Source organism: Cydia fagiglandana, chromosome 6, assembly GCF_963556715.1.
Source record: "Cydia fagiglandana chromosome 6, ilCydFagi1.1, whole genome shotgun sequence".
Taxonomy (NCBI): Eukaryota; Metazoa; Arthropoda; class Insecta; order Lepidoptera; family Tortricidae; genus Cydia; species Cydia fagiglandana.
Genome location: NC_085937.1, coordinates 10261477 through 10280059, shown reverse-complemented (window position 1 = coordinate 10280059; position 18583 = coordinate 10261477). Strand labels below are relative to the sequence as shown.

At 41.2% G+C, this 18583-nt stretch overlaps 1 protein-coding gene across 5 annotated transcripts in view; it reads right to left on the bottom strand.

The window, feature by feature from the left end:
* LOC134665178 (protein sidekick) overlaps positions 1 to 18583 on the bottom strand; it is a 57603-nt gene that overhangs the window by 4402 nt on the left and 34618 nt on the right. For 2 of the 5 annotated variants that reach the window (XM_063522034.1, XM_063522036.1), the window contains 23 exons: positions 18031 to 18150; positions 16834 to 16989; positions 16406 to 16532; positions 15900 to 16195; positions 15579 to 15764; positions 14358 to 14770; positions 13854 to 14076; positions 13389 to 13585; positions 9480 to 9689; positions 9033 to 9287; positions 8347 to 8575; positions 7720 to 8040; positions 7396 to 7576; positions 7106 to 7321; positions 6475 to 6671; positions 5762 to 5958; positions 5114 to 5353; positions 3589 to 3726; positions 3052 to 3259; positions 2289 to 2567; positions 1481 to 1501; positions 1013 to 1333; positions 358 to 653 (listed from right to left, as the gene is read on the bottom strand). In XM_063522034.1, coding sequence (XP_063378104.1) covers positions 358 to 653; positions 1013 to 1333; positions 1481 to 1501; positions 2289 to 2567; positions 3052 to 3259; positions 3589 to 3726; positions 5114 to 5353; positions 5762 to 5958; positions 6475 to 6671; positions 7106 to 7321; positions 7396 to 7576; positions 7720 to 8040; positions 8347 to 8575; positions 9033 to 9287; positions 9480 to 9689; positions 13389 to 13585; positions 13854 to 14076; positions 14358 to 14770; positions 15579 to 15764; positions 15900 to 16195; positions 16406 to 16532; positions 16834 to 16989; positions 18031 to 18150 — 5027 coding nt within the window. Of the gene's footprint in view, positions 1 to 268; positions 654 to 1012; positions 1334 to 1480; positions 1502 to 2288; positions 2568 to 3051; positions 3260 to 3588; positions 3727 to 5113; positions 5354 to 5761; positions 5959 to 6474; positions 6672 to 7105; positions 7322 to 7395; positions 7577 to 7719; positions 8041 to 8346; positions 8576 to 9032; positions 9288 to 9479; positions 9690 to 13388; positions 13586 to 13853; positions 14077 to 14357; positions 14771 to 15578; positions 15765 to 15899; positions 16196 to 16405; positions 16533 to 16833; positions 16990 to 18030; positions 18151 to 18583 lie in introns of all 5 variants that reach the window. The other 3 variants (XM_063522035.1, XM_063522037.1, XR_010098341.1) reach the window with 2 other exon arrangements.

Here is an 18583-nt window from a genome sequence, read left to right as displayed (position 1 = left end):
AGCTATTTAATTAATGTTTTTAATAAAATATATATAACATTCATCAACATATTATGTTCTTTACAAATACGTCAAATTAAACATACCACATACCAAGATCTAAATAGCGGAAACGAAGGAGACTCAGCTTCAAAATATACAAAGAGGAATAAAAAACTGGTGAATCTAACACAACGATGTACTCGTTGCACAGTACACCGCGTTTGCGACCTACTATTAACAGTGCTCAGTAAAAGCGTGACGAAAAAAGCTAGAGATTCATATTTACCATCACGATTCCCGACGCGGGTATGCAAAAATAAAGCGTTTAGTCACACGTGTGGGTATTCAAACGACGCTTATTTTAATGGTGATCACCTGGGAGTCGGAGGAGCTCATCTCGGAGGGCTTCTCGGTGAGCGAGGAGTCGTCGGGGTTCTCGTCGTAGGCGCGCAGGCTCTCCTCGTCGCTGTGGTAGGCCACGGAGGCGGGCGAGGGCCGCGGCGGCGACTTGCCCAGCTGCGGCGCCGGCTTGCGGCGCAGCGTGCCCGCGCCCGCACCCAGCGCCGCCGACGTCGCCGAGTTGGCGCGCGAGCGGTACAGGTCCAGCGCCAGCGACCCGCGCTCGTCCGTCGACCCCGCCAGCGACTCCTCCAGAGTCTTCTGTGCTTCTTCTGTTCGAAATCATACAAAACGAACTTTACTTCTTGTTCTCGTCTCGTCTTCCCTCTCGTCTCGTCGTCTCTTAGCTGGGCGCGTTGTCAACGTGCCAATCGTTAACGCTCCGTAGCGTGTTTTTCTCTATCACTCTTCGACATTAGTGCGATAGTGACAGTTGCGTTTCGTCCGCTACGGAGCGTTAATTATTGCATGTTGGCTACGCACTTTGTACCGATTTGATTAGGACGATTTAGACCCACATGAACATAATTAAGAGTAATTAACAAGAGACTGACACATGTAGATACGAGTAGATAAAAATTATAAGTACACAAACAGCTAAAGTATAAAGTGACGTAACGGGCCCACTCACTTTTATATTTGTAGCTCTTGCTCTTCACGCAGAGTATGGCTATCACCATAATAATGATGACCACAGAAGCGGCCGCCAACGCCACCACGAACCACGTGCGGCGATAAACCGGCGGGTACTGCAGGTACCCGTACTCCAAGTATAGCTTCGACGGGGTCACTATGACCTTCTCGTTGTACGCCGGGTTGCTGATACCGTACATGTTGTATGCTATCACTCGGAAATTGTAGGCAGTGGAGGGTAGCAGGCTTTGATATGATATCGTGAATTCTTCTAACATTCCGTTGCTGGTTCTCGTGATCGTTTCCCATCTCGTATCATCTGAAATTTAGTCAGATTTATAGGATCTTAATTTGGATCGATAAAGTACTGAAAGTATTAGAGTCAGAATATGTACATTTCATAGGCTATGTGCAAAGTTATATTATGGTACAGTCTAATTTGTGAAGAGGTAGACTAGAAACTTACAGGCCTGCCACGTTTCCTTGGCTGCAGCAAAAAATAAAATCGTAAATAAAATAAATAATCAGGAATATTCTTTTTCTCAAAAATGGACGGCAAAGTCGACTTTGCCGTCTAAAAAATCGGTCGCGAAGCGCGTAGTTTATGGTTAGTCAAAAATTAAAAAGTTAAAAACATTGCAGTCTCGGTTTTGGGACTGCAATGTTGCATACAAATTCCATTATTTGTCGAGTTCCAAACTTTTTAAAAGTTGAAATGGCCATATCAAATGAAGGCACAGGCCCAATAAACAGCCAAACAGATAATTAGTACCGCGACTATTTAGGTGTCTCAAATAGGTAGGCGTATTTTTGGCAGAAAAATACACTTCTATTTTTTTATTAAAAAAATAAAAAGGCGGCAACGGCTTTTCTCTGTGAAAATATATACGGAACACGTTGCTTTTGTAAAATATTTCTATGATATTTATATTTCTTGCACCATTTTTGAGAAAAGCACTATATATGACTCGGCTGGAAGGCTACTTGCTGGCTTCGGATTCAATTAAACGGACTCCCAAGGTCGTCCGTTTAAAACGAATCCTCAGCCTGCAAGTAGCTACTTCCGAGCCTCGACAATAATGTACTATTAAACGTCTGACGTCTTTTAAACGTGTCAAACGGGGAACCAAATTTAAGTACGCCTTTATAATAAAAAGGTAAACGTATAATCAAACGAAACAAGTCGTAAATCCATTTCGTAGAGTTTATATGTAAATGAATGAGTACGGATACGGCGATCCCCGTCTGAACGGGATCCGGGCGCACCGTCGTACCTTTCTTCCTGGCCTCGATGTAGTATCCGAGCAGCGGGCCGCGGCCCGAGGCGGCGTTGGTCCAGGCCAGGTGCAGCGCGGCGGGCAGCGGCGCCAGCTGCAGCGCGCGCGGCGTGGCGGGCGAGCCGGCCTGCGGGCCCGTGCGCGCCCGGCCCGCCCCCGCCGGGCCCGCGCCCAGCGTCACGGCGCGCACCGAGAACCGGTACTCCACCTCCTCCTCCAGCCCGCCCACGGCCAGCCGCCGCTCCGTCACCTTCTGCTTCACTTGCTTGCTCAGCTCTTAAAACATTACATTCGAGTCAGATATTATAACACTTTATGCTAGTAATTGTAACGTTTTGCATACCCGCTCTTAAGTTTCGTTTTTGTAAGGACTCTTAAGATATGTGACCTCATTTTAAGAAACCTTATCTGCCCTGGAATTTTTAGTAATAAAAATAAGATATTAACTTTATGTTTTGCAAGATTAAGCAGTTGCAAAAACAAAAACCGGGATATAGTAGATTGTTAACCGAGGGGTGAAAAGCACTCATTTCTGTCGAATTAAATAGTCAATGTGTTCAAACGTCACGTTGTTCTACAATTGAAAGAAATTTCAAAATGACTAGTAAGTCATCGTGCAGCGGCAACGAAGCAGTAGCTCTTATTCTTAGTGCGCCAGTGCTCTTATTCTTAACATCGTTACATCATGATCTTAAGTAACTAACTCTTTTGTATTACGTTTTTAAAGTCATCCTAAAATAAAATGACCAAATCCACTTACGTTCGTCCTGTTCGATGGTTTCATAAGTGACTAGATACGACTGTATAAGGCCGTTCCGCCGATACGGTGCCTCCCAGGACACGACGAGGCTGTTCATCGTGATGTCGGTGAAGGTGATGTTACGCGGCGCCGTCGGCAAGCCTTGGTGCGTTCGTACGAGGATAGAGCTGGAACGCGGCCCGTCGCCGGCCGGGTTGAATGCAAGGACCTGGTAGAAATTACGTCTTCATGATAACCCCTTTGAAAAAGGCCGCTCATTACATTAGGTTTACAGAAAGTACATATGGCCCTTTAAATTTTTGACATAGGCACGTATAATGCTAATTACGGCACTAGGGCGATAAAGTAGCACCATATGTACTATAAATTATTTTTTATCTGCTACAATTTATCGAATAAAAAAGGGTAGGTACGTATAGGTACTTATGAAATTTAATACGTTCTCAAATGCAGATACTGGTAGAGTATGCAGCGGGGTATGTACCCCGCTGCATACGATAGGTATGTACCTATGGCACTAAGGATTGAGAAAATTACCTGAATACGATACTGCGTGAACTTATCGAGGAAGACTAGAGAATGAGATGTGGCGGTTGCAGCTACGACCTCTATCTCTTCTTCGGCTTTGCGGCCCGGCTCGGGCTCTTCTGGGGACTCGGTCATTAAGTAGAAGATCTGGCAAAGAAAAAAGTAAATAAACAAATGATATTGGCCACCATGGCCTCTCATGTGTTCGAAGCGCTGGCAGGATCCCCCGCCATGCCAGCATAAATGATGTCCTCCGTCGGGCTCTTGTTAGTGCCAAAGTACCTGCAGTCCTCGAGCCCAGCGGTCTGGCCAGGGATGACGGCAAGAGGCCCGACGGAATGACACTGGTGCCTTGGAGCATGGGTCGGCCGCTAGTTTGGGACGCTACCTGCGTTGATACCCTGGCACCGTCCCATGTTCCAAGCACCAAGGATTCTGCTGGCGCTGCGGCTTCCTCAGCCGAAAGCCTCAAGCGCCGCAAATATGCCGCTCTGGGAAGCAGCTACATATTTGCGGCGTTTGGTGTCGAAACTTTGGGGCCGTGGGGGCCAAGTGCGCGTCGACTGTACAAAGACTTGTCGGCGCGCTTAATAGAGGCTTCTGGTGACCAGAGGGCTGGCCACTATTTCGCCCAGCGTATTAGCATCGCTATACAGCGGGGAAATACGGCCAGCCTTCTGGGCACCTTGCCCGTTGACGGCGATCTGGGGCAAATTTTTTACCTATAGTTTTTGTAAGTTTTATTATGTTTGTTAATTTATTTCTTTGTTTCTATCAATAAAGACACCACAATGATATAGTGATTTGTCAATATTATATCATTATTGGATTTCATGTGATCTGACGATTGTCTTGGGGTTGGCAACTGTCAAACGTTTGCATAGATGGCGCCATCATAGCTTGCCCCTTTTTCTATGAGATTTGGCTTAAAGGGCTGGCATCCAGGGTATTAAAAAAACAAAAAAATGACACAATTCTAGGGATTGACAGGGCAAGCTATGATGGCGCCATCTGCTAAAAACTTCCACCGGCCAACCCCAATAAAGAATGTAAATGTATTGAGAGGCTAGCCAAGTAATAAAGTACCTAGCAATGATCTTTGCGCATTGCGCACAAAGTGTGTATGCAGAGCTGCCAAGCCAATAAATTTGCTGACCGTACCTAAACCAACCTGTACGGGAACTGGGAAGTATACACTAACCAGTGGCGTAGCTAGCATGGGCGGCACCCGGTACGGAAATTGTGGGTTGGGCACCCCAAAATTCAATCAAAATTGAAAAATATATTTAAAAAGAGTACTTAATTGTAATTTATGTTAAATAGCTCAGGATTTACTCCATCGCTTTCATTTTACATGATTTTACGAATTTTTATAGGTGGCACTACTAATGTTCACCCCCCTAAATGGGTGACACCCGGGGCGGACCGCCCCCGCCGCCCCTCCCTAGCTACGCCACTGACACTAACAATCAGTTTTCTGGGGAAGCCCCAATTATTGGTTTATCGATGTTTTGTGTGTATCTGTTGCGCCTACCTTGTACCCCAGCAGGTCGCCGTTCTGCTGCGCCAGCAGCGGCGGCTGCCAGGCGAGCGCCACCTCGGTGGGCGACAGCGGCTCGGCGCTGACGTCCCGCGGCGGCGCGGTGGGCACGGCCTCGCCCACCCACACCACCGCCGGCGTGCCGCCGGGGCCCGAGCCCTGCGAGTTCACCGCGCACACGCTGATCTCGTAATTGCGGTCCACCGCCAGGTCCGTTAGAACTACTTCTTCGCTCTGAAAGTCATCAATAACATTTCGTCATCATACTGAACAAACAACAAAGCGACTGGACGAGGACAAATCATAGTGACTGATTCCGCGAATAGGTAAGGACATTGATCGGTAAGAATGCAAAGAATGACTGGGTATATAGGTTTTACCTCTTTGCTTTACCAAGGCTCGAAACCGGGTTTTTCTTCATATAAAAAATACCGGTATTATTACGTTCGTAGGTTTATTATTTCATTTTTAATGGGACAATCTAATAATACAAAGTTGTTACCTAAATACATGATTCAATCCTACGTAAAAAGCATAAACTATGTAATTAATAATCTTGGGCTATATCGGGGTTTTGAAAAAACTAGTTCCTAGTCTTGGGCTTTACCTTCAAGCTTTTGTTTGGCGAACGTTTATGAATACCTTAATGCCGGGCACTTCTTGTTTCATAGTATGATGCAGAGGCGTGGGGAAATCCGTCAGGGGCTGGTAGTAGACCCGGTAGCCGCCGGTCTGCGTGTCGCCGCTCCAGTATTGTTCGGTAAGCGGAGTCCATTGCACTCGAACGCTACTTGGCGTTATCGGGACCACGTGGAGTTTTTCTATGGCTTTGCTTGGGGCTGTAAATAACGCAAATGAGTGAGTCAGTGCATTGGGTTTTAGACTCGAACTGTATCGAAAACATTCTGAAAAGTACTATGTTTTATCTGATGTACCTTTATACTTCTCTTCCGTACTAAAAGAAAGTGGAAAAAATTATTTTCTTACATGAAGGTATTTAGCGCATAACCTATGAGTTAAGTTAAGATAATTAGTACCGGTTCTCATCATGAAAAACAACATCGACGTATAGCAGAGACTGTAAAATTATGTATTTTGTTAAATCAACAATTTTTACATAATTGATTATCATTTTTCACCCGATAAGAAGTCGGTAAGAAACGAGGGGACAACACAACTGCATATTCTCGTATACGGTTCCAGTAGCGTTGCTACGACTAGCGACTGGGCTGGGCCCGATGTCATTGGTGACGCGAATGCGGAACCGATAAGGCTTGAGCCCTCCAACGGTGTAAGACATTGCGAAAGGGTCAACATTGTTAGTTTGAACAACGAAACATGCATATTCTACAGACCTGCAGGCAAAGTGCGGACGGTTTCAGTAGCGTTGCTATAGCGACTGGGCCCGATGTCGTTGGTGGCCCGTATGCGGAACTGATAAGCCGTGTATGGCTTCAGCCCTTCCACGGTGTAGGACGTCGCGAACGGGTCCACGCGCTCGGGGATCGTCTGCCATGTGGCGCCTTCTTCTTTTTGTTGTACTGTGTAATAGCTGTAAAAAAAATATATTTTATCATCAGCCTCGTAATATCAGCCGAAAGATGCCCACTGCTGCACAAAGAATGATATCTACAATGATCGGCCGTGCGCTGCTCACATCTAAATTAACCGATACCATGCAATGCAACGATCGTGATCAAATTTTTTGAGCATACGGGGAAGGAATAAGAGATGTTGGTGTAATGCAGACCTCAGACAGGAGGTGTTAAGGTGTGATTTGACTGATTTGTAATTAAATCGATTCTCATGACAGCTTAACCTCTTTGAGTCCGCTGACGCGATATGGCGTTAGCGGAAGTCCAAGCTACTCCATACTGAATGTATAAAAAGTAAAAATCCCCTGGGACCTACAGCTTTTAGACATAGTCTATGGCTGGGAGTCGAGGGGTTACGTGACACAGGCGGTCACACAGCTGGGGTAGTTACCGTAGCGGCGCATAGCCGTCGCTGCCAGGCGTCCACGAGAAGGTGATGTGGTGTGGCTGCAGCAGAGATCGCGCCACGTTAGGCCGGGCGGGCGGCGCGGGCGCGGCGCGGTTCACTGTGGTCAGCACCAGGGCGCGCGCAGTGCCGCCCCAGCCGAGACGCGTCTGTGCCGTCACTGAGAACTGGTAGTACTTCTCTGACTGCAGCTCTGTTGCCCTGGAAACAAACGTATTTCAATAAGCCGGCTCATACATTGATAGAAACAATCTCAAAAGCTTGTTCATAAGTACCTAAACGTTCTGTCTGACGGTAGGAATTCTCTTGAAAACTGTTGCTGCGTCGAGCTGTTGAGATGGTACGACACTCTATACGCCAATATTTCTCCGTTGGGGTCTTCGGGAACGTCCCAAATGATACGAGCGGTCGTATAAGTCACGTCGGGGAAAGATACATTGGAAGGTGGACCGGGAGCTGTAGATAATAAAGTAGGTTAATAATATTTCAACTTCACTTCAACAAAAAATAACAGAATCGTTCAAATTATCTTTAATAATCTCTATATATTACAGTGTTATATGCCATAAGAATTCAAATACAATGCAAAGTATACTCACTGTCATCGAACGTCCGCACTGTAACAGGGGGATCGCTAAGCGCTCCATCTCCCAATCTAGTGTATCCCAGTACTTGTATCTGATACACAACATATTTACGCAGTTCTGTTAGTGTGATAGTGTGCGTTTGGTTGGAGGGTATGGATTGGCATTCCACTTTTTGATGGTCGGGCCTAGGAGGTGGCACTATGGCCGCGTAGCAAACTTTGTATCCCTCGATCAGACCGTTTTGATCTTTAGCTGGGATGTCGCCCCATAGCACAACTACTGTTGTAGATGACGTCGCGTTAGCTGATACATTAGCTGGTCCGGAAGATGGTACTAAAAATATACATAGGGGTTAGAACTTAGAATCCTCAATAAAAGGAACATATGTACATATACCACAATATAAGTTTTGAATGTAAAAAAATGCACAAGCAGAGGAAATTGGAAAGTCGCTTGTAACTACACTAACTCTTCTCCGACGCAGTACTGAATAAAAAGAGGTCAACTCGCGTGGTCACGTATGTAAGACCTGAAATTCGGTTCCTTGTCTGGTTTTCTTGCACGCTTTAATTTTATATCAACAGCTCGATAAAAACGGAAGTATACTTATATTGGCATAAAAATATAACAAAAAATTACCGGCTTCTCTAGTCCTTTCGGTGGCCATCGGGCTCTCAGTAGAGATACCGACCTCGTTGATGGCAGTCATCTGTATCTCGTACACGGACCACTCCTCTAGGTTGGACAGTATGTGGGAGTTGGCCGTATGGTCCTCTATGATGTTGAACAATGTCTCGTTAGTGCCGCTTTGCTTGTAAGTTATGTTGTAGCCTTTTGGATTGCCGTACCATTCGCTTTGCTGTAGCGGCTGAAAATGTTGTATAAGTTTATAGCGCGCTCTAAAATAAACGATAAAAGTTTTAACACGTCAATGGCGCATGGTTAGAAATGTTAGAATGCCTACTTCTTGAAAGTTATTGGTACTCAGAGTTATCAAACGCGCATTTTTAGTACAAATTCTAAGTAAATTATAATACAAGAAGAAACAAATTTATACAGTACATACTTATTGAAAAATATAAAACTTTGTCTGTAGTACCTAAAGTATTATCAAGATATTTTGCAATATTGGAAAAAAACAATACATACTAAGTTTCTACGGTCATAAAATTATCATAAAAAGTTTTTTGTATAGTTATAAATGCATATTGTATGAATACATATGTTTATCGAAGATAACTTTCTGAGAAAAGGTGTCTTTATTAAAACCATGTTACGTACGCAGGGGTCGCACCTCTAAGCAGAAATGATAGTTAAATACTTACGATCCATCTGACGCGGAGATTATTAGCGCTCACTGCCCGTACAGTCACATTTCTCGGCGGGTGCTGCGGAGGGGCTTGGATGGTTTGAAACTCTTTGCACGGTTCAGAAGGCGGTGAAGTCCCGACGACGTTGGTCGCTATTACGCGTAGCCGGTACGTGGTGAACGGCACTAGTCCGGTCACGAGTATGGACTGGGCGTCTGGGGCGTTTGCTTCGAATACTGTTATCCAGGATGAGTTGCGTGCAGTTTGTGCCTGTAAAAATATGTTAATCAGTTACACTTCCTTCCTTCTTTTGATCTACATGTACTTATTAAATATATAATTATTTGGATTTTAACTATACTTTAAATATTCCAAGGAATTCTCTAGAATTTTTAATTGGCAATATATTTTCAACGGGTGCGCCTCCGCTAACGCAGCCAGAGCTTGTACTGTGCAAGTTACCTGTACGGTCCAGAGCGAGATGGAAGAGTTGCCGTCGAAGCCGGGCGTGAACTGCAGCAGCACGGAGAAGGCGCCGATGTTGGACAACGCCAGGTTGCGCGGCGCGTCCGGCAGCACGGGTTCCACCCCCGACTGAATGACCGCGGAGCGCGCCGGTCCTTCGCCGACGCCCGTCAGCGCGCACAGCCAGAACTTGTAGTGTGTGCTTGCCTACAAAAAACGTAGAATTTTTTCACGATACCATTTCAAAATAGTTAAGGATGCAAAAAAATCTAATATCGCATACATCCCAAAATTTCAAACACAGCTTTGGACTCTAGAACAATCATACAATAGCTATATTAATATTATATTTAGTATAGCTTGAGCTAGCCGAAGACCAACTTATTCTATGTTCACAGAACACTGCCTTTTAATATCCGACGGAACGGAAGTATTATTGCTCGTCTGTCGTATGTTAGGAGTAGACTATTATTTTTCATGTCTTTGTTATGCTGTAAATGCGACCATTGTGGATAGATTTTCATATCTGCAAAACTTTGTGCCTCAATATGCGTATAGTTTTCATAAAGTTCTTACCAAAACTGTCGATCATTTGAAAGTTACGAGAAGTTTTCGGAAATAGGTACCCGAGATTATTCCAAAGTTTTCGAGAAAGTTCAGGCACTTGCACATAGTTAATAGTGCTCTAGAGAGATTTGGTATTTTAAATACGTTTAAAGCTATATGCACAGTATGTCTGTTGTAAATTCTAAACGCAAGGTAAACGTAAATTAATAAAAGCTGACACGCGATTTCGACGGAACTGTCAAGTATTTCTTAGAATATCCGCGCCAGCTGACGTGAAACAACCTATTGTGAAGGTTGAGGGAGGCGATGGCTGAGATACGCGTCATACTCGTGAACGGGTGCTGTTTGTGGAGACTGGTCTGTTTAAGCTAACATGAGCTATTATACTTAGTAACTTAATTTTTATTAATTAATTACAGTGAGACGCCTCATTCTGTTCTCGTATGTTTCTTTTCTCTTAATGAATGTATTAATTATACAGGATATTGACTCTTGGAGACCCTATACCAAGGCCTGTTCACTTCCTAAGAAAGTTATGTCCCCAAATAATTGCGCATGTGTGCGCCTTAAGCTTCTATGTGTGCGTTGGCCTCCGGGAAAAAGTTGCGAGTAATAAAAATAAAAACATTTTTCTACAGCAATATTGCTCCCAACTCTGATTTAAATTATCACGAATTTTATACAATATTAATCATAAAACGGGACTTAAAACGCTTAAAACTTAATTACATGCGATTAAGTTTTATAATGAATATTTGCTTCCAACTGTCTTTATCAATGTTCTTAAAATATATGGAGGGTAGGTACGTCTACCCACCATAATAAAAAATATATTTGTCAATGACTCTGTCCAACTGCTGTGGTTAAAGTTCATAACGAAAATTTTATTTATTAACTCTTTAAATAATACATACAACATGTACCGCTACGTACCACTTAAGACTGTAAGTCTGTACCTACATGGATTACAGCAATGCACATAGAAAATGTGCTAAATGCGGAGCAACGGCTGTTGAAGCAGCCATAGAGTGAAATTTACAACTTTAGTGGGTTCAGAAGGAACCGAGTCATAACGCATCTGGAAAGCGTATTAATTAACCGTGAAGAAATGTATGAATACAAGTTGGAAATCTGTGCAAAATGCCGTGTGTAAAGTGTAGTGTATCTGTGTGTAAAGTGTAATAGGTAGGCATGCCTAATGTTATTTGTATAAAAGGTACTGAAATCTTTGTGAATGCGCTTTATTAATGTCTATTTTTTTATTAAGTTGCCAGTTGCCAGTTTTCAGTGTATATTTTTAAATGTAAAACATTTTTTAATAAATAATATATATAATGTTATAAACATGCCTTTTTTTTAAATCAATTGATAATACCACAAACAAGGGGTAATATTTGCATCTTGCATATATTTCGTGATATGAAGATAACAAATGTGTTTATCAACAGAATTACTACCTACCAATACCCGCCAGGCTAAACCGGTTGTCAACTTTAGTTCCATTGGTACACAAAGACGGCGCCACTAGTATAAACGTATAAACGGTTGGGGACATTTTTTTGTATGGAGTTACCGTTCTTCTCCTAGTGAGTATTATATTCTTTGCCCTATACATCTCTAAGGATAACTTGATAAACTATATAATCTTATAGTTCTGACACCTAGAGACATTTACACCTCTAAATATTATAGATTTTTTTATGTGTTTTTTTTAAATCTGTATTTTGTATGTAATTCGACATTAAGAGACCATATACATCTCTTAGTAATTGTAATACGTTAGATTGAATTGTTAGTTTTATTTTATAAAATTGTTGATGTTATTATTTTTGCTTTTATGTAAATTCAATGTTGACGTGTAAAAGTGCCCTTGTGGCCTATTTGCTGAATAAATGTTGATATTTGATATTTGTGAAGATTTTCCGATGATGCCGATCGATCGATAATTGAAATTTCATTATCTGCCTCTCTATCACTACTCAAGCATAATCGAGCGATAGAGAGGAAGATATCTAAATTTAGATATTCATTTTGCGGCAGACCCGAAGGATTCGAAATATTAGAGTATCACTTTTGATTTGATATTACTCGTAGCGAATTTCACGTCTACCAATATTATAATATAACTACGATGGAGATATATTGTAACTAATTTCAAATTAAGATAAAAAAAATAAATGTCGAATGCTACTCCAGTAAGTATGTATAACCTTTGATTTTGCTTGGGATCGACTTGTTTGTGTTTTTTATCAAACAACGCTAATCTACAACGAGTTGAACTGAACCACACATTTCTTACCGTACTACCCATACTGAATACCAGGCATAGGCATCCAGTTTCTAAAATAAGGTTGAACGTGCCAATCATTGTACAGGGGCGCCAAAAATAGATAAGTTTACCCTGCTTGTTTAAAACCCTGAGCGAGATGTTATTTATTCCAATAAAGTTAATTTAATTTTAATAGTATTTGAGGATATATTCGATTACAATTCATAATTTCAACTGCCCGTTGAATTTGGATTCGGAAACCACTATACCTAACTTCGTCTTTATATTTTTTGGAAAACAAACAACATCAGTCGCTGATTTTATCAAACAAATGGTCGCATATCTAACATCAAATTTGCTAAAACAACGTACGTATATGTACGAGTAGCGAATATCGTGTTTGCTCTACGGTTTAGTGAGCGGTCTACATTAGCTGACGACAAATGTGTGTGTCAAGCCGGCGCGCCACGAAAACGCGACTGCCATCTGCGGCCGTCAAAGGGTTCACGAGTCACGGCTCGGTACACTCCGCCTACGGTTTTGAAATGTTTTTGTTTTCACTAACTAACCTTGTCATTTTACGATTGCAATGTGAATCTCTGGTGACATCAATTAATGCTACAAAACTGTTTGAGTTTCTTAAATAGGTATGTATTTAGCGGTGGAGCAGATTCAATAATTTTTATGCAACAAACTCACTCCCACTGTACTTTGTTTTAATTTGAAAAGCCATTTCTATAAAATCTATTTATAAGATTAATTGAACTTAGCCCTCTTTCTTTAATTACCAGACCTGCTTGTACTCGTATTATTGAGAGCGCTGTTACGAATTTTGGTATTACTTTTTCGTTTGTTAGTATAGATTTATTTATTGTAGAGGAATTATTTACTATGCATGCAATGAGCAAGATAAGAAAATAAAAAATAGTAAACATTTCAAGTTATTATTTGTAATAGAAAATAAACCGTGCCACTTCGCTGTGAGTGGTTTGATAAATAAGTGATTAGATAATTTTCAGAAAATTGTTGAATGTAGGTTAATTCATTCGATAAAAAGATGTCAAAATTACCTGTAAATGTTCGACTCGTATGCTGGTAACGTTGGCCGGTAGTGTTTCGTTAATAGATGTAGTGTGGTCATCTTTCACTTGGTAGGAGAGCTTGTATCCCACTAGAATTCCGTTGGATTTCTTCGGCGGCGTCCACGATACGCGCACGGCGCGGTCAGAGATATCGTCAAATTGTAGGTTCGCTACTTCATCCGGAACTAAAAAATGGATACAAATGATTAGAGAATAATTTTGGTTATCCATAATTTCCATAAAGTAGGTATACATTTTTTTATGGACTATATTTAATTATACGAGAAGTTAGATAAGATCATTATGAACGCTAGTGTTTTGCCTATTAGCAATGATTATTCCTAATAGGCAAAACACTCCAATAAAATAAGAGCATTGAGGTGAGGGTCAGGTCATTGTCGGTACAAAAGAAAAACGTCTCACCTACATTTGCAATATAAATTAAGTACTTACTGTCCTCATTGGTTCTGACCAGAACAAACTCGCTGCGGGGTCCATCCCCTGGTTCAGTGAAACATAATACTGATATGTTGTAGTCCGTGAATTTTTCAAGGCCGCTAATTATGGCCGTCTGTTCGGTCAGCGGATCCAAAAGGTTTGGCGGAACACTGACGAGCTTCTGTTCCGTATTATCCGCTTCAAGTTCGTCCCATCGCCATGCTTGGATTTTGTAGCCCTATTCATACACATTAAATGTTAACTTTGTTAAAACATCATCAATCAAAAATAACGACTGAATATACATAAACTGGAAATGGATTAATTTTGATGCGAAACGATTCTGTCCATTGATATGGCGCTTAAAAACATCATATCAGTTTCTCATTACATTTTTTAAATTATTTAATTTCGTTTTCACTGTTATATTTATTATGCCGTATGTGAATAAATGTCTTGTGCGTGCGTTAATTAAAACTGACAGCATATGTAGGTATAATTGATGAAGTCCAAATATACCTGGTTGATTCCGTTTATCTTTTGAGGATTCGGCGGAGTCCACCAAACAGCGATGGAGGTAGAGTTGAAGGCTTCACAGCGAACACTGTCAGGAGCGGCTTCTGGCACACCTTCCTTTGTTTTGATAGTGTAACTATCAGTGAACACACCTACGCCTTTATCATTGTAAGCCGCTATTTGTACGTTGTAATCTTTCCAGGTGATCAAGTCTTGGATCAGGTAGTTTCTTTGGGCCTCGTTGGTGATGTTTTGGTTAGTCCAGGGGCTGTTGTCGTAGCCACGAAGTCTGTATCGGATGACGTAACCAAGGATGTGGCCATTGCGATGCTCTTCTAGAGGCGGCTGCCATTGGGTGATGATTTCAGAAGATGATCGAGCCGAGCCCATAAAACCAATAGGTGGGCCGGAGGGAGCTGTAATGTATACACTTGCTTAATCTACGTGTTACGAAATTTTAAAAGTAGCATGCTTAGAATTGGGCTAAGTATAATTAAGAAAGATGGACGTTTCAACCCAGTACTTATCAGATCCACAATGCACAATTCATGGGAAAAGTTCATTCAAAACAATATCAGATGCATATCAGATAAACATGCAAATTAGTGGTAGTGTAAGTGTTAGACCGAAGAGAAATTATTGTTTAAACGTGCTTGCAAAGGTATTTAAACTAAGTAATGCAATTGAAATGCGAAATTTAATTCATCATGCGAATGCTAGATCCTAAATGTATTATTAAAGTAACTGAAAACGTAGCTTATAAAATGGACGCATTCACGAAAGTAGCTGTGTTTCTTTTAAATCCAACTGAATACATAGATCACGTACACAATATTAAACCTATAAACATATCTTTTTCAAGACTTTCTGCATACCTTGGCAGCATATAAGGTCGCTGGCAGCTTGATCACAAAGAGAACAGTTTATTGTAAGGATGTAAATATAAATTTCGTCAAAGTACCTTTTGTAGTAATTTGAGGAAACTTTTGTTCTAATATAAAGTGCCATTTTAATGCCAATGACCAAATTAGGTAAATGTGCGCCTGTATTTATTTATTTTAGTGCTAATAAGAATTAGTTTGAAAAATATTGCTTGTTAGCTTATTAGTCGGTGTTAGTTGACTAGGTAAAGCGGATTTCTTAAATAGTGAAACACGTATTTAAAAACTTTGTCAACATCAAGTGTTTCATGATTTTCAATTACTTTGGAAATAAAAATGTTACCTTCTTGTGGCAAAGTTAAAACGTCCGTGGGGTCCGAGGCGGGGCCTTCGCCCACAGTATTGACGGCAGAAACTCTAAATTGGTAAGAAGTAGCCGCTTTCAAGCTGGTCAGGAGAACCCATCGTTGATTCGCGGAGACGTTTGTCGGTTCAGTTACCCAGTTTAACAGAGGATCTGGAGTAGGACCTGTAAAGCAATGACATACTTAAGGCGTGTAAGGCGTGTTTGAAAGAACCGATCGTTATTTTTGTTTCGTCCGGCCGAAAAGTAATTCGATGCCTAACGGACTGCGTTTCGTTCCTGTCTGATGACGTCACTTACCAAATTCCGGCACAACACGCCTCTGCACAATGAACTTCTGTATCGGCGAGTTCCCATCAAAGCCCGGCGTCCACGAAACATTAATAGCTCTTTGCGATGTTGCATCTAATCTAACGGCCCTGACATTAGTCGGGGCGAAGGGTAGTTCAATAACGGACAGCACAGCTTTCCGCGTGTGGTTCCCGCCGGGTGACGTCACGACGCACGAGTACTCGCCCGCGTCACTGGCGCGTACGGCTTGCACTTGCAGCGAGCCATCTGCCGCGACCCACACCCGGGAACCGGCTGTCATAGGCCTGCACACAAATAATCTCTGTCGGTAAATAGATAACAGGAACGATAAAATTACATATGAATATTCATAATCGTTAATGGTTAACAACACGCATAGAGTAAGCTGGGTAAATACTTCAAGGCGCGTAAAAAGATCTGAGATTATTTTTTTATTAACATTTAGATTATATAGATCATACGCTCTACAGTCTACTGATTATTATTACACTTACTGATTATTATGGAACCAGTCGATATTGTATTTCACGTTGGGGTCATTTGAAACCTTGCACTGTAAAGTAGCCGTGTGGCCGAGCAAAACGCGCGTGTCCACGGGGGGTGCAATAATCTGCGTTCTCACTGAAACAAAACGTACACTTAGTATAAAATTAACCATGCCAATTCAAATAATCCTTCAGTGAATCGTGATTAAGTGAAACCTAGATTAAGAGGTAAATGGAAAACGTCTAGACTTCCAATCAGTTACGCGCATCTGGTTGCTTTACAACGAATTATTTATTTTATTAGAACTCTTGATTTCACTTTTTACATTTTTTTAAGTCGATCGGAGAGTCGATACTTATTTTTGACTCCAATTTTTTGGCGTCAAAAGTTATATTCTGTTTCTAAAATAACTCAATCTCTGGAGATGATATATTACCTAGTACAGTTAAGTAGGCTTCCCCGGAAACGCTGCCCGCGTCGTTTGCGCGCACGCAGGTATATTTGCCGGTGTCGGCCGTGGTTGTGCTGGTAATGAGCAGGTCTCCGTGCTCTAACGCTTGCAATCTCGCTGACAGATTTATAATCAGGGAGTCTGGAATTATGAATTCATGTCAATGTGCGCTGCGACGGTGTAGACTATATTCTGTGGTGTCTAAGGGTCTCATCTCATTATATATTTAGCGAATGAGTCGTCTGCATTACAACGAACTTTATTGAATGATTTATGCCGAAATTCGGCATGAATGACTACTTACTTTCGTAACGCGTAAATAAATTGAGTAAGTAGTTGCAAAAAATAATTGATATGTTTAATTCATTAATTGCATTCAGTTTTTTTGCTTAATCATTAATAATTACGTTTAGTTACCGTTATGTTACGGTGTACAGTTAAACTGTTATCGCGATTTTTTATGCAAACTATAGGTACTTTGAAAAAAATAAACGTTGTCATTCTGTTTAAGTAAAAGTGAAGATTGACTTTTATGAATTATTTTAATTAAGCAATCAACAACATATAAATGCCAAGTGAAACCTCAATCTGGCATTGACTTGACATTAACATGCCATGAAACTTATAAGAAACTTATCGCGGCATTAACAATAGTTTGATACGGTAGTAACATAAGTAACAGTTGAAGAACGAAACAAGGTATAACGCTTGATATATCTTTATCTTATCCGTCTAATAAAGGTTAACGTCCCATACACGTATACCTAAATTGTATTTTGGCTTAGGTACATGTAGGAAAATATAACTATGTTAACAATATTAATGAGTTTTATGAGGTAACACCTACTGCTGAGTACCTGCGAGTAACAACAAATTTAAATACTATCGTTGTAGAAGTACCTCATACCATAAATATACACATACATACATATAATATATTGCATTATGTACTTTATAACCATTACATATGCTCTTGCGGGTGTAACTATATAGGTAGTCAGATATGATTTACTATCACCAATTAATGAATCATTTTAAGATATCCTTAGCTGCTATCAAATAAGGATTAAACGTTAACGCACCTACCACTAAACGATCTTTTTTAACACCATTGACGTAAATACGCCAGTCATCATAAGCCTCGCTCTAGCGGTAATAACAGTTTGATAAAGCAATACTTACCGTTGAAGTACCAAGTAACGTTGGGAGTGGGCGCGCCGATGGCCCGGCACGCGATGGTGGCGTCTTTCCCGTCCAGCACGGTAAGGTTGGCTGGCGGGCTCTGCATTACTGGCGGGGACGCTACAAGCCACACGCACTAGGGTTAAACACACGCTAGCCATACATATACGTTTACAATACAACTAGAAGAGCGGGTTGGTTTATTTCATACTTAACGATTTGGTTAAAATTATTCTGATACCCAACTAGTTATATATTTTTTTCAAATATGCTTGGAAATATTGACCTATGTTCCTTTTTACAATCGGCCGGCAATTATCTATTTTCCGCCATTAGTACTAATGCCATAGTTGACCAATAACATAAAAATAACGTTTAATATTTTAATTTAACCACATTATACTTATTCCATACAATTTAGTTTCATCCCAGGACAAGTAATATTACAACATGTTAATTGTTTAAAACAACCCGCTCTCGAATTACTTCACGCTCGTCAAAGTTAGTAGGTATCACAAGAAAACCTTATGCTCTAACATGCACATTGTAAAAT